Genomic DNA, 15,795 nt, shown 5'->3' on the forward strand with positions numbered 1-15,795 from the left:
CTCATGTACCACTGCATTCAAAACAGTAATATCATTTGTTTTAACACAAAACTTTCACAATTCTTTTAGAGCTTATTGTTAAAGAGCTATTCTTCTTTGAATAGTCTGCACTCAATAGACAATCTAAACACTTTTTAACATAATAAAAACATTGGTCCAAATGTTCTGTTGATCTTAATTTAAAGTTTTTATATCTACTTTCCATTGAAATAATATATGTAGTGTTTTGTGCAAGGCACTTTACATTTTTAATTTATCCTTCTCAGACCTCCTCAATCTAGTTGAGGGTAACAGGTGATGGAAGCCTATCCCAGCAGCAAAGTGTGCAAAGAGTCATCAATAATTGAGTAATATTGTGATAATTTTTATTTTACTGTGGTTCAGTAGTCAAGGGTTGCTGGGTCAGTACACACTACTGACATTGCCAGGCCCTGATCAGGTTTTCTAGGCTGTCTGCACTCCAATTGAAAAATACGTAAACATAAAATAATTGTGCCCTAACTCTAATTGTAAATTATCTTGGCAGTGTTTAGTGTAAACTATATAAAGTAAAGGTTATTTATAATGTCTTTTGTTTACTAGACATAAACTGTATGTTCTTGGTAAAAATTTAATTAGATTTATTTACTTCACCATTGTACCACTCTGTGTTGTGTTCCATCTTTCATCAATATTTTTTTGAGTTATAGTAACTAATTCAGATAAAATCAAATCCTACTTAAAAAGTTAGATTATTCAAGACATACATCCATTCATGTATGCATTTCAAGGTCATGTCTGTCATGACAACATGTAATATACTGTAAGTCTGTAAATATTAAACTGAAGTCTTTGGAACAGGAAGATAACCACACCAACCCATGTGCCACTTTGAAACCTTCTTTTTTAAGACACAAAAGTTTTAGTTCTCACTTGTCAAAACAAAATTGTTTCAAATAGTACCCAATTAATATGATAACAAATTCTAACATGGATAGGTGGTGGTAAAGTACATGTAACAGGTAGCATTGCTGCCTTATAACACTTTAGGCGGGTGGCTCCTTTTATGTAGCTTGCATATATTTTCTTTATTATGGTTGATGTCACTGGTTTTTTAAAAATGACATTTGTGAGAGCCTGGATTCAGACTATGAAGGTATCTTCAAATTAATATATTTAGTTTTGATGTTTACTTTATTTGTAGTAGTGTATAGTATGCTGAAATGTACTTTAAAAGTAAGTTTTGAAAGTAAATTGAAAAACAGATATTCACAGTAATACTCTGGTGTTTAGCAATTGAACTGCTTTTCCTTTATCTGTTATCTTGTTTGCCTGTTATATGAAACTGTTTGAGTGCCCTGAGAAAGTCCTATGACTGGATGGTCCTTTTTACAATTACTGTATCCAGTGTAGTCTCCCATATTAAGAAGACAACCAGAAGAACAGAACCATTGAAAAAGAAATTCTGTTGACAGGACTAACTTGATTAGTAAAATGCCAAGCTTTTTGGAACATTTTAGGAAAGATTTGCCAAAATTCTGATTAAACCAAGGTTGATCTGCTTGAATTTGGTGCTATGGGTTGTGTTGTGGGATAATTATATTAAATTAAATGATTTCCTCCCTAACATGTTTCTTGAAATAATTATTGTTGAAAAGTGAATGTGATTGCAGTCTGCTGCCATACCCTTTGCATTAAATGCTATGCACCCATGGTTAAAGAGGAATGTAATCTACCACACAAGGTAGAAGGACCTTCTCTCTGCATTTGAAGTTCAGAGTAGAAATAGAATATTCATTGTGAAATCAACTCAAGTACGGTAATAAAAATTAATGTAATGTATGAACAGTGTTTATAGTTGGTCTCATGGTGTGAGATAGGTTAGCAGTTGTTTCTTGTCTTTATTTTATGCAAAATACCATATTACAGAAGTATATGCTGTCTTGGAGCATGTGCATGGGTGTTGAGTTATAATGTGATTTGATTATAAAATGTCTCAGGGAAAAAGAAACAATCTGGATTTTCCTTATCTCCAAATGTAACAAGTGTCTAAGAAACCCTTTTTGCACGATGTCTTGGCCCTATAAGAGGTGGAGCTTACTGTTTTCTGTCTTTTTATTTCTTTTTGCCAAATTATTATTACTCCACATGGTTATTAATCACTGCATGAAAGCTTGAATATTTCAATTTATGCCTTTTTTAGTTCTGACTTTTTTCAGCTTATTTTTAATAATGTAGTAGCTCTCTGTTCTGCTGAAAACTTTGTGGCAGTTGGCCCCTACAGGCATTTGGTTATCGTTCAAGCAAATCTTTACTTTTATTTTTACTTTCTTGTCTGGTTAGAAAAAGATAAACTGTGTTTTTTTTATTTTGGCAACAGGAATGATTTTTACTTTTTGCTAAAATGAGTTGCATTTGAATTTTGTTAAATGATTTTACTTGTGTCTTCCCCTAACATAAAAGTAAAGTGTCTTTTTTGTTTAAGTATGAATGTAGTTTTCAGTATTTATAACAGATGATATACAGGTATAATCTACTCATCCATTTTCTCAGTTACAGTGTTAGAAACAGGCTCGAATGGAACACTATTACGTCAAAAAACAAGCTCACACCATGCCCATTATGAGCTGTTGTTCTACCTAACATACATATTTAAGATGTGGAAAGAAACTGTAACACTGAGAAAAGTGTGCAAACTCCACATAGATATTTCTACCCAAGACATACATAAATAACATATTCTGTATGTATAGTTGAGCTTAGGATAAGAAGAAGGCAGAATGCATCCCACAGATCTGATATGGTACATATTTCTCTTATGCTTATTATATTTTGCTCCAGCAGGACATTTGCTTTGAAATTTGCTCATTATGCTGTTTTTGCCTTACTTACCTAAATGCTTTTGCCTTTTCTAGTCCACTCCTTGGCTTTAGCACTTCATTTTGCATATACTGGGTATGTTGAAAGATTTGCCAAGATTTCCTGTGGTTGTTTTGGTTTTGTGGGATGGTATAAGAAGTAATTTTACAAACTATTAGAGTTATTAAAATATTTGACTAGAAACCGCAGTAGATGCAAAGTATGAAAAAGTAAAGCATTTATAAAAAATGCTATGCTTATACTTAGTAAAATTGGATATAAATCATCTGCCAAACTCTATTAGTAAGATATGATGGTAATCAACTAAATTGTTTATGTATCAGTGAAATTTGTTAGTTTACCTCAATTGACAACAAAAGTCTTGATCAAACATTTTGATAATGGTAAGCGTGTTTCCATTTCTCACTGTGTCTGTATTTATTTGTTACAACAAATTGCCATTGTTGTGCCTTTCACAGTGTGCAGGACACCATGGTGATACAGTAGACTACTCATTCACATGTACTGTGCTGTAACTCTTTTGTGTTTTGTATTTTGTGTAGGTGGAGCTGTCTCATTCAGTGATAATTTGGTGGGGCTATTTTGTTGAGAATTCATTATTATTTTATTTCTGAGTATGCTTTTAAATATTTGTATTTTTTCTAAAAAATCAACAAAAAATATTAATTTTACTTTATAATTTATTTAGGCAGTTTAAAAGTGCAGGAGTATAGCACAGCTATTTATTTATGTGTGTAGTTATTTATTGTCATTGTACAAATAATTAGCAAGAGGAATTTTAACTGCTGGTGCATCACCAAGAAAGACACTAGGTAAAGTAATTGTTACTCTAATTGTTTAATTTGCTTAATAATCTCTCTCTCTCTCTCTCTCTCTCTCTCTCTCTCTTCTTTGAACTACGCAGTCCCAGTACACAAATCTGGGGCTGTTGAACAGCATGGACCAGCAACTACAAAATGGAGGTTCAACTTCCACCAGCCCTTACAATAATGAGCACGCCCAAAACAATGTGACAGCTCCTTCACCCTATGCACAGCCCAGCTCAACTTTTGATGCCCTCTCCCCTTCCCCTGCCATCCCCTCCAATACAGATTATCCTGGACCACACACCTTTGATGTTTCTTTCCAGCAGTCCAGCACTGCAAAATCTGCTACTTGGACGGTAAGCATTCACTTTCTATGTATTTAAATGTGCTTGACAAATTTATAAAGCAGTCTCTTATAATTGTTATCTGATATGGACTTTTCTCACAGCAAACATTATTTCAGTGGATTTAGTAAAACCAATCAACCCAAAAAATGCACGATAAAGTCTACCAACCTCTAGTAAACCATAGAGCAATACTATAACACAAGTTAAGACCCCAGTTATTCTGTCTCTTGTAAGTAGAGCAATTCTTATATATATATTGGCAATTAGGTTTTTTAATATAGTCAGTGTACTTTACAGACATTGATCACCACAAATAGTTATAAATACTGTACAGTTTTAAATAAAACAGGAAATGACCTGCAACAGCATGAAATATATTCATAGAGACATACACTGACATTACAGTCTTTTTTAGTAAAATTAGGTTTTGGAACTTAATATTTACAATTCATACATTCACTTTAAAAACTTGTTTTCCCATTACTGGATTGTGAAGAGCAAAACTTGTCCCAGTAGTTACTTACAAACATTGACCAAGGCAGAAACTGGAATATATGTCTATTGTGTTCAGAGGCAAAAATTATAACCACTGGTTTAACATGTCACCAGTAAACATTAATAATGTTAGTGTATATTGAGATCAAGAAGGCTGTTTCTATACAAACTCTGCCACCTCACTTGGATTTCAGGAAAAAAAATCTAAACTGATCTCTTTAATATTTCATTGTTTAAAATAATAAAGGACTTTTTTTAATTTTCTCAAACAAATCAGTTTTTGAACAATCGTGTTTTGAAAAGTAGCATAAAATCAGTTCAGTATGGATAGTTGCAGATTGTTATACCTGCTTAATAAATAGTGTCAAAATAATGTTATGAAACAGCATAAATGTTGTAGTTGAAAATCCTGAAAGGCAGGAGTTACTGCATTTGAATATATCTGTCTCTTTAGACTTTAATATGAACAATTTCTACAAGATTATGTGCTATTTAGTTTTTGATGGTCAGTTGCTAAGATTAGTTTAATTACTTGGCAAGCAAAAACCATGTACTTGCTGAAAAAGTCTCTACTTTGGACACTTAGCAAAGTATAGCAGACATTGTTTAGTATTGTTGAAAAGATTACCAGAATGTTCCCATTGTAAGTAGTCTACCTCACAAAATGGCTTTAAATCATATGCCTGTTTCATATAAAGCATCAAAATTCCAGAAAACTCAACTTGTATTTTTTTTCTCTTGTGCAAATATAATAATGATTCTTTAACTATGGCTTCTGCCTTCTTGTCTTAGTTTGACCTCTGATGTATCCATATCAGGTGTGACTAATTGCAAAGTGTAATTGCAATCCTACATGGAATGTTGATCTTTAAAACTTCAAAATGTTGCATGCAATGTGACACATTTCTATCAAACATGTTTAGAAATAGAAGGAGCCTTACAAACAGTTACAGAGAAAGGGTTATGGCAAGGAAACGCCACAGAGTTAGTCAAGCATTTCCTAAGAGATGACCAATTACACTCGGGAACAGTACGAACACTAATTTACAAAATAATTTGTTATTTATCAAATGCACATTTTTGGTAATGAATGTTGTCTTTTCTTGTCTCATAAAATAAGCCTTTCAAATGTGAGATTAGAAAGTATATATTTGTGTGTGCTTAATGTGGGAAAGGCATTTTTATTCATTAGCATATGACATAGCTGTTAATCTTCAGTAACTGGTATAGGACATTCTGTTGAAAGAGGTTATTGCTCATTGCATAACTGTCAACAATACATGAACAAGTCAAGAGATTAAAAAGAAGCAGGAGGAAGTTTTCAGGCAATATTGCATCGTCATGTGGGATAATCATACTCGCCCAATTCCCACAAGGGATCGCCAGACTTTTTCACTTTCACATCCAAAAAACAAGTTAGATATGTAATTGTTTTCAGAAAACACCTCTAAGGTGTGGATGTCCGCACCCTACAGGTATTAGAGGTGCAATGGCCTATTCCTTACACTGGCTCTGGTCTGTAATTTGAAATGCCATTTCATTTGAAAAATGATAGTAATGTTGAAAGAGGTCAGAGCAGATGGATTTAGCCCTCGGTGGTATACCTTACAAGGTTGATACAGTAACTCATAGATTTATTTTTACTTAGTTACTTCTGAAAATATAGATTGATTGTTATTTAGTTGCTTCTGAAAATACAAAATGCTGACGTATAATTGGCTGACAATCTAGCATTGTCCCTTGATATTATAAGGGGGAGTTTGGGGCTATGGGAAGAGCAGTCCTTTTCCAAACAAAGTCATCTAAAAAAATTTCGAATTTTTAGTAAATGGCACAAAATAAATGTCAGGAAGTACAGTAGCTTGGAAACTCTCTCATAGTGCATCCCAGGAACAAGTTGGAACTGTTTGTACATGTGTGTGCAGCATTTTAAATTGTACACCTTAAAATCATAAAGCAGAATTTCTGACCCTATGTGTAACTGGATAATTCTTTGGGATTACTCCCTAGTACCGAATATGAAATGTAAAGTAGTACTGTTTTCTTAACCTGTAGAGGTTGATTCACAAGCAAACACATGTAAGCAGAAGAGAGAAAAACACAATAGCATAGTGAGCTTAAACAGTAAATGAACCATTTCTTCCCTATCTAAACTACACCAAACAATTCAAGTTTAGGACATTGCAAATAGAACCTGTTGCACTTGAATTTGCATGCAGCAGGGAGAGTGATGTGTCTAGTTTAATTTCACAGGAGAATTCTCAGTGTGAGCAATGTTTATGCGTTCTGTTGGATGTCATAAGTTTTGTAGATGAGTGTTATTTTATTTACAGACGCAGGCTGTTGTTTTGTCATTTAATAGAACCAAGATGTTATCTGATGAATCTGTAATTGTGATGTCACTTCATTCTGAAATGAACCACAGTATATGATGGAAGCAAGCATTTGGAGATTTATTGCAAAGCAAACAGTGAATTACGCATTAGTTTTAAGGTGCAACAGGCCACTAACATTGGAACAATCCATTCATTATGAAATGTACTTAATTCAATTTATGGTTATGATGAATCAGAACCTTGTTTTGTAGCATTTCCAAAGGCTTACTCTGGATCGGTTATCTATCCATTGAAGGGCACACATTAACTAAGAAGCAGCATAGAATTTCTAGCCTGCCTAACATGTTCTGTTACTAAAACCAGAGAAATAGTTATAACTGTGACAAGGTTATGCTTTGGTAAATTTTGATTATAGGTTCATCGTATATTAGTGAAAGTGAAAAACTGCACTACTGTTGCAGAACAAAGATATAGTAGTAATAAATGCAATTAGATCAGAATAACTAACAAAAGATACATCTTCATTGAACTAAATATCCATCTATCTCTCCATGCGTTGTGGAGAGTAACTTAAATGCATTTATTCAATATTTGCTCTTTTATGTAAAGCAAATAAAAATACATGTATATCTGAAAAATTACTTTTTATCCCTATAGGTTGCCACTGATATTATATGTATTATTCTGCCCTGAAAATAAAGGACTCGCTTCCATTTGTATGATTTAAAAAAAGAAGTGTAAATTTTTAACTGTTTATCATGTTTCATTTATTGTGAACCTGTTTTATCTAAATGAAAATCCCATTTTCTTTATAGGTTTGTGATCCCACACCAAAAGTACAATGTCAACTTTACACAGTGCACATTTATTAGAATAAATTGCCATTTTTCCATAAAAAAGAAAAAATTGCCTGAATAATTTTTCCCATGTAGTAAAATCAACAGGTTTGTCCAGTTTGAAAGTCTTCTCTTTCTCACTGTGCTCTTGATATTCAATGGGAAGTTTTTTGGGCTTTTTTTCTTCACTATATATATATATATATATATATATATATATATATATATATATATATATATATATATATATATTAATTACACAGCTGACAGCAAGCCATGGGTTCCATTTGTCTTTGCTGCATTTTTTCTCCTTTAATGTTTGCTTTTGGCAGCACGTCTCTTTATTCATAAAGGGGTTAATTTCTTAAAAAATCCTTCTGAATTCCACCCTAGGCAAGTGGGTGGATTGATCTGTTTGGAGATGAATGTTCTTGCAGGAGGCAAGATGTAGCTTGCAGGGAACATCTGCAACAATCCCATACTGCACGAGATGGGGCTGAGACTTGTTTATGTCAGGAATCCTGTTCCAGCTTGTCAGCAATCCTAAATCCTTGCAGTCGAGTGAAGAGAAAGAAAGATTTACTGATATGTGTTTTTTTTTAAGATTAATGTTTTTACAAAGCCTGTATTAAAACCAGTTGTCATTACAGTACAAATTTTGTGTTTCTAATACTGAAGCAACTTTAAAAGTGGTGATAAAGAACAGTTCCCATAATAATCCATCCATCCATTTCCTAACCCGCTGAATCCGAAGACAGGGTCACGGGGGTCTGCTGGAGCCAATCCCAGCCAACACAGGGCACAAGGCAGGGAACCAATCCTGGGCAGGGTGCCAACCCACCGCAGGACACACACAAACACACCCACACACCAAGCACACACTAGGGCCAATTTAGAATCGCCAATCCACCTAACCTGCATGTCTTTGGATTGTGGGAGGAAACCGGAGTGCCCGGAGGAAACCCACGCAGACACGGGAGAACATGCAAACTCCACGCAGGGAGGACCCGGGAAGCGAACCCGGGTCCCCTAACTGCGAGGCAGCAGCGCTACCACTGCGCCACCGTGCCGCCCTCCCATAATAATGAAAAGTGATATGTAACTCTTTAACGTAAATGTGCACTTAAGTTAACAGAATCACATTATGCTAGTTAGGTCAGTTGTTCCAGCTAAATAGAAAAATACTAATAATACTGTTAAATAAAAGTTTACAGTAAAATGAAAACCTAAAGAAACATCATACTTTCTTTTTTTTTTAAAAGAGGTTATGGCTGGACAAAGAAAGTAGTAAGTTGAAAATAGGAAGTGCAACAATTTCAATGCTTTAAATTCCACTTTAAAGTGGAGTTGTGTGAGTTGGGTCAAGAACAGAGATGACTTAATGATTGACAATAAGAATGTTTAAGCAGAACAATTATTTTTTAGGAAATGTATAAAATGTATGCATTGCTCATTCTACATCTTACTTGAAATTTGCTTTGAAAACACTAGGAACTGCTTAAGAGTATTCCTGTTCAATGTACCTGTTGACCTGCAAATTGTATGAAAGAGGCAGTAGATTTTAGCAAGCTGAACCATTTAATAAGCATCCAGCTCTAGTTGAAAGTGTGGCCTGGCCCTGTGGAATTTGTCTACCCATTTGAAAGGTTTGATGGCAGACCACCTGGAATTTTCAGTGGCCTAAGGGGCAGAGTTTCAAAGGCTGTCTGCAAGGGAAGGATAACATTAAATGTTTTATTCTTTTTCGAAGGAATAGGTTTGACCTGAAATGCAAATTGTCACTTAGACAAAAGGAGCTGTTGAATGCTGTCGATTGTCACTTTGTTGCTTGAAAAAAAGAATATCTTACACTGATAAATGTTATACACACTCCTCACATTTCATGTAAAATCCCACCCATATTTTTGTGGTGTAATAGCTCTGTATGACATGATATGTAATCCTCATTGAAACATGGTAGCAGAGTGTTTATGACTGATTTTAAATTATCTGCTAGTGTTAATGGCCTTTGTTATTTAATAACTTTAATTTAATTCAGTTATATTCTGTTTGACCCTGCCAGTGAATAATCATTTTAATTTACAACATAAATAATGGTAAACTGATTAGTTATAAGGGAGAGAAAAGGAATAATATATTGTAGTCCCTAAAAACCTCAGGTTTTTTTTGCTGAAGACTAGATGAATTTAAAAAGCAATATATATTTGCGGTAAAAATAATGTGATTCTGGTCTTCTCAATGGAAAAATGATTGTTAAACTAAATTTAGTGGAAAACTAATATGATTGTTTTATTGCATGTTTGTCAGCTATTTTTTTTTTTGTTCCTGTTTGTCAAACCTAATCATTACATAGTAATGTTGGCTTTCTTGGAGCAAGTAGTGCTCTTCAGAATGATGATTTTGTCTCATATTCATTTTTTTTCTTTAGTCCGTTGATTGGGGAGATTAAAAAAAAGAGTAATATGTCATAATTTAATATTTGCAGCATGAAGGAATTTAGAGAGTAAGCATTTAATTTAATGTAATGAGATGAATTTAGAATAGGATCACAAGGTTTTCTATATTATTTGAATTTCTAAACAGTTTAGTAAATATTTAGCCTGCACTTTATTTGAATCCTGTGCACTTTTTCTTATATCCATGGCTCACATTTGCATTCATGCGATTTTAAATTAAAAAAATAATCTGTTCAGTAAATGCAAAGTATTTGTGCACATATGCATGCTCTAAATATGTGTCGTCAATAACATATGAAGTATGCTTTATGCATCTGCAATAACTGCAAAGGTTTAGAATTTGAAATGGATGCTGTACATTGTTTATCTTGTATTCTTTGGAAGTCATAGAAGAAAACACATTGCCAATAATTTTATTTATCTGAATGACCCCCTTTACAGAATGAACTGTGTATGTCTTGTCCAAATTGCAGACCATTTTGAATGTGTTTCATTGAAATAGTGTAATATTAGGCAATGAAACAACAAGGAAAAAAAAAACTGATTTACTTGTTTTCAGTGTTAGTAGGCAGGTGTGTGCTGTTATGCGGGTGGGGCCAGCACTCTGAAACCCGCTTTTACTGTATGAGCAGCCGAGGAAAAAAAGATTTTGATGGAGTTCTAGACATGACAGTACTTGCAAGGTATGAGCAAGACAAGACCAGAGGCGCCAGAGGAGCTTGCTTAATGCTGCAGTGGTTGTTGGGACTTGCCCATACCCTGAGCCTGCAGCGTTTGTCTGGAAAAAGGGAATGCTGTAACTCGTTCCAAAAAAACCACAAGAGCAGACCTGCCCCAGCTTTGGCGAGGATGGGGGAAGGACAAGTTGGGGAATACAAAACAAAGGACGGTGGAATTTACTCTGGTTTTGATGTAAGCAAAAAAATTAGTTTGTGCAATGAAGTTTTTTAGTTGCACAAAATTTGCATTGAAAACCTAATTGTGAAAAGCCCACCTGAGTGAGCTAAGGAATAAAATGGAAGGGCATGGTGAGGGCATAGGGAGTTCAAAATGTACAAGAATTATAAGGGAATGATTTAAGCAAAACGTAAGTATTTATAACAGTGGAGTTTTGGATTGGAAGGGAATGAAAAAAAGAGGGTCACGTAACAGGGAATGTTAGAAAATCCTTTCTTTAGTGATACAGCTTGATATTCTCAAACCCATTTAAATAAATTAAGGTTCATTCTCAAACCCATTTAAATAAATTAAGGTTCACGGGCATAGGACACAAGGCAGAAGTCATCTCTGGATGAAATGCTAGTATATCAGAGGGCCTCCTTGTGTACACACATACAAAAGGTTATTTCAGTGTTACCTGCCAGTTTGGAATATAATGAGAAAATCACAAGACATGAGGAGAACATGCAAGCAAATGGCATAGGTTTTGAACTGAAGAAACTTTCCATAAGACATCAGTAATAATTACTCTCCCAATATGGTTGCTTCATTTTTTTTTTTTTTTTTTTAGGTTACCATGCTTTCTTTTAATTCTAGGGGCCTCAATACAATTAGCCTAGTTAGTAACTGAAAGTTTATTCATTCACCCTATGTTCTCATGAATTTATAGATTTGTAGTAAATAGTGGTGTTAGTTAATGCTGTTTCCTGTCAGTTCCAGAAACCTCAATTCGATTCTCCTCCTCGCGAGACGCAGCAACAGTGGAATATTTGCATTCTCTGCGTTCCTGTGGGTTTTCTACTCCAGTTTCCTCTTCAATTTCACAAATGTGCATGTTGTTCTAAAAGATGATCCTAAATTGTATTAATGTGAGAAAGTATGCAGTACAGTGAACTGCTAACCCATCCAGGTCTGTCGTGTTGCACAGGTGTAGGCTCTAACTTCTGAAGACCAAGATATTATAAGCACATTTACATAATTTACTTTTTTAACTTCAAGATGTTGTAGTAGGGTGGCATGGTGGCGCAGTGGTAGCGCTGCTGCCTCACAGTTACGAGACCCAGGTTTGCTTCCCGGGTCCTCCCTGCGTGGAGTTTGCATGTTCTCCCCGTGTCTGCGTGGGTTTCCTTCCACAGTCCAAAGACATGCAGGTTAGGTGGATTGGCCATTATAAATTGGCCCTGGTGTGTGTTTGTGTGTGTCCTGCGGTGGGTTGGCACCCTGCCCAGGATTGGTTCCTGCCCTGTGTTCGCTGGGATTGACTCCAGCAGACCCCTGTGACCCTGTGTTCGGATTCAGCGGGTTGGAAAATGGATGGATGTTGTAGTATAAAATTCATTACAAATATAAACAATGTTCTGTAGATGGTGTTAAAGGGTTACATTTGGCTTCCTGAGATTGACCCCTGAGTAACTATGCTTTATTTTGTCATGTTAACAATAAATACTTTTGCTTTCCGGAATATCCTGAGAACAAAAAACTTAATATAAGGGAATGCCATCTCTGTGTCCTGCAGAGGTAACCCTTCTCATTTTGCTGCTGTTTATTAAAAATACTAGTTCCAGGTTTTCTAGAGTATAAATAACCTGTGGTCTCCATATCTTCCAATGATTGATCAGGTATAAATTTCATTATTATCAGCATTAACTGTTATCGTAGACAGTGGTGTGGATTATTTTGTTTTTTCGTTATTACTGCATTAGATGGAATTATTAATTTCAGATAACTTTTACTTAAAAAATAGGTAATAACTTGAATTAAATAACAGAATATTTTCATTAAGTAGTTCTGCATGAAAGAGAGATATTATGGTTAAAAAAAACCTTTTGTTTCTATCTCTTTTACACATGACAGAAACTGGCTTACAAAAGAGAAAGGAGATCTCTTCGTGGAAGGACAATGTTGTGAATTGCAATGAATGTGACATGTTGATTCTTTGCTTCATTGGCAACGTCATCACCTGAAGTGTGTTTTAAAAGAACTACATTCCTTCTGCCTTTTTCTTTCCCACCAGCAGTGATCGTTAAAATACTAATTTTTAGTGCTTCATTGGCTCAGTTACTCTTTGCAATAGCTGCTTTTGTGGCATATGTGAAATGTGCATGTGTTTTTTATGTATACAATATAAACCATTTATAAACAGAGTAAAAGTGATGAATCTGCTCATGGTATAAAGAAAATATATAGATACACAGATTTCTTAAAGTAACAGTAGACTGGAAGCTAAAAATTGACCTGAGAGCTCAGTGAGAAAAGCATATCCAGAAAAATTTCTAAGAGGACAGTAAATTCAACCTTAAAATAAATTAAATCTGGAGACTTTGTGATTGACCTTAACTATACTCAAGTTAAAATGTATAAAGCAGAATGTGTTTTGGTTTATTTTCTTAGTGGCTGAATTACAATATGAAAAAAACTCAAGAATGATCTTTGCTGATAAGAATATTTTGCCTAAGTAGTAAAATTACAACTTTTAGATCGTTTTTATCTTTATATCATAGTAGTCCAGCCTAAATGTTCCCCACAAGGTGATGTGTATAGTATAGGTTGTGTAAACCACAACATATCTTGGACATGTGAATCCTTGTTTTTCATCGTTGAGTAATCTGATCTTTGTAGAAGAGTATTTTTAGTGCACCTGCCCAAAACCTTTACTTCAAGTGTTAACAGCATCACATCAAAGCTGCAGGTAAAATATCTTGCAGGCCTAGTGGAAACCAAAATACACCTTTAAGATAATGTCTTTTTTCCTGGTTCTCTCATTATCCATTATTTAGTGAATGACTGACTGAACAGATTAGATGTCTGTAGGCAGAGGCTGTGAAATGCTGTGGGTACAGTCCTCTAGTTTTTAAATAACAAACTTTTTAAGAATTCCAAATAATAATAAAGGATTATTAAACTTACTTCAAATAGGGCTATGGTTGTACTTCACTACAAGATTAAACCAATTTAGGAAAATATTAAGGATGGTTAATGTGAAAATCTGTGCAGGAGACTTAAAATTCTTATGATGGTGTTAGTTTAGAGGTTACGTTATAATTTCTGTTGTTTAGCACACCCTACTATGACTTTGCTTGGAATCACATCCTTCTCTTTATATCTCTTTACTGAATTACTCTAGTTGAAACTATACCTCAGTAGACTCACAGTCAGATATGCATCTCAAGACCATTATGCAGTTAATCATGCAGTTCTATTTAGCTTTGAAGTGTGTAATTATGGAAGGTGCTTAGTCCACCATTCCTTCTATTAGACTAACCCAGAAATCCCTTTCCGGTCACTGCTCACAAAAAAGACAAATGTGTCACCTGCTAAGTTTTGACTCAAGTGTTTGCTGTCCATTAAAGTACCTGGGGAGTATGAAGAGTTAATGATTGCCTGTTTGTGTATAAGCATTTGTATCCGCAGGGCTGGGATGTCATAGGTGCTGTGAAAGTCGAGAATGTATGCTTGTACTAGTGTATCTCCCTCCCCGATTTTTAAACCTCTACCACCCTTTATACTTTCTTTATATTAGTGTAAATTGAACTGTTTGACTAGAGGTAAAGGTGGAGGCATGTGTCGGCATTCTTGGTTAAGCCAGGTAGCGTGGCTGGAACGTGGCCTGAAACCTCAAAGTGGGACATAGAACACAATCTCTGTCTTAAATGTTTAACCCTTTAGTCTATATTGTCATTTGAAATAATTCTGCTTTATTAATGCATTTTCCTGACAAATTTGGTATATGTAATGCTTTGTACTGTTGCAGTTATTAAGTATTATAAGTTTTCATTTTACAGAGAATGATCTAACAGCAGTATTGTTTCACAGATGGTAGCATAAGTAAAAGAATATTTTATTGTGATCAGCTGGTTGCTTGAGTTATAGTGTAGATCAAAAACGTGTACAATTGACTAAAATTGCCGTTCTAAAATTACATTCCCTGAGGCTGCTACCTTTTTTTGGTTATTTCTTGCAGCTTTCTCAAACAGCAAATCAATAAAATTTTATATGTTTTTACTGTGTAAGACTGAATGCGAAATATACATCTGGTCTGGGCTCTGTTTTTAAGTTTTCTGTTTTATCACTAAGCTATTTTGTCTTTGTGAAGCATCTGCTTTATTAGCAACCATTAGTATGTTTCATACACTTCATATTTGCCAACAAGAGGGGATAAGATGGTCAAAAAATGTTGGACATGGAACTATGGTTGGTGAACGATTGTTTTTTTTATTTTTCTTGTATTCTTTCATACAACTCTGACTTAAAAATGAGACTCCCTTCATAGCAACAGATGCAGTACTCTGTCTCTTTAAGTTGATTAAAGCCCCAGATTGCTTGGCAAAGCAATGCACCTTGCAGGCAGGAATACTTTACAACAGTAAGTTGGCCAATCCCTGCTCTTTTGCTGGGTGCAGCTGCTTCTAGAGTTGTACATTATGATCGTTTAAGGATGTTTCTGCCCAGAGGGCTGAAAGAATTACTGTGACACATTCTTCTTTCACTCGCCCCCTCCCACCCTCCTCCTTTTATTTTTGTGGTTTTGCTTGTGTAAGTGCTCCCATCCTGTCGCGTGGTGTCTGGAATCAAACCATGAGCGTCCTTAGGCCCACCTGGCTGGTTTGTTCTGGTTTGGGGGAAGAGAAAGGTGTTAAAGAAAAAAAAGACAGCCACACCTTATCCTGTTTCTGTCCAGGTAGTCTGACTTTGTAGATATATCTATGCATACATGGAAAGGT

At 34.9% G+C, this 15,795-nt stretch overlaps 1 protein-coding gene across 3 annotated transcripts in view; it reads left to right on the top strand.

Moving 5' to 3' along the window:
• Positions 1-15,795, top strand: part of tp63 (tumor protein p63) — a 181,424-nt gene that overhangs the window by 146,409 nt on the left and 19,220 nt on the right. For all 3 annotated transcript variants that reach the window (XM_039765884.1, XM_039765891.1, XM_039765899.1), the window contains one exon: positions 3,764-4,021. In XM_039765884.1, the coding sequence (XP_039621818.1) occupies positions 3,764-4,021 (258 nt within the window). The remainder of the gene's footprint in view (positions 1-3,763; positions 4,022-15,795) is intronic.

Source organism: Polypterus senegalus, chromosome 1 (assembly GCF_016835505.1).
Source record: "Polypterus senegalus isolate Bchr_013 chromosome 1, ASM1683550v1, whole genome shotgun sequence".
Lineage (NCBI taxonomy): Eukaryota > Metazoa > Chordata > Cladistia > Polypteriformes > Polypteridae > Polypterus > Polypterus senegalus.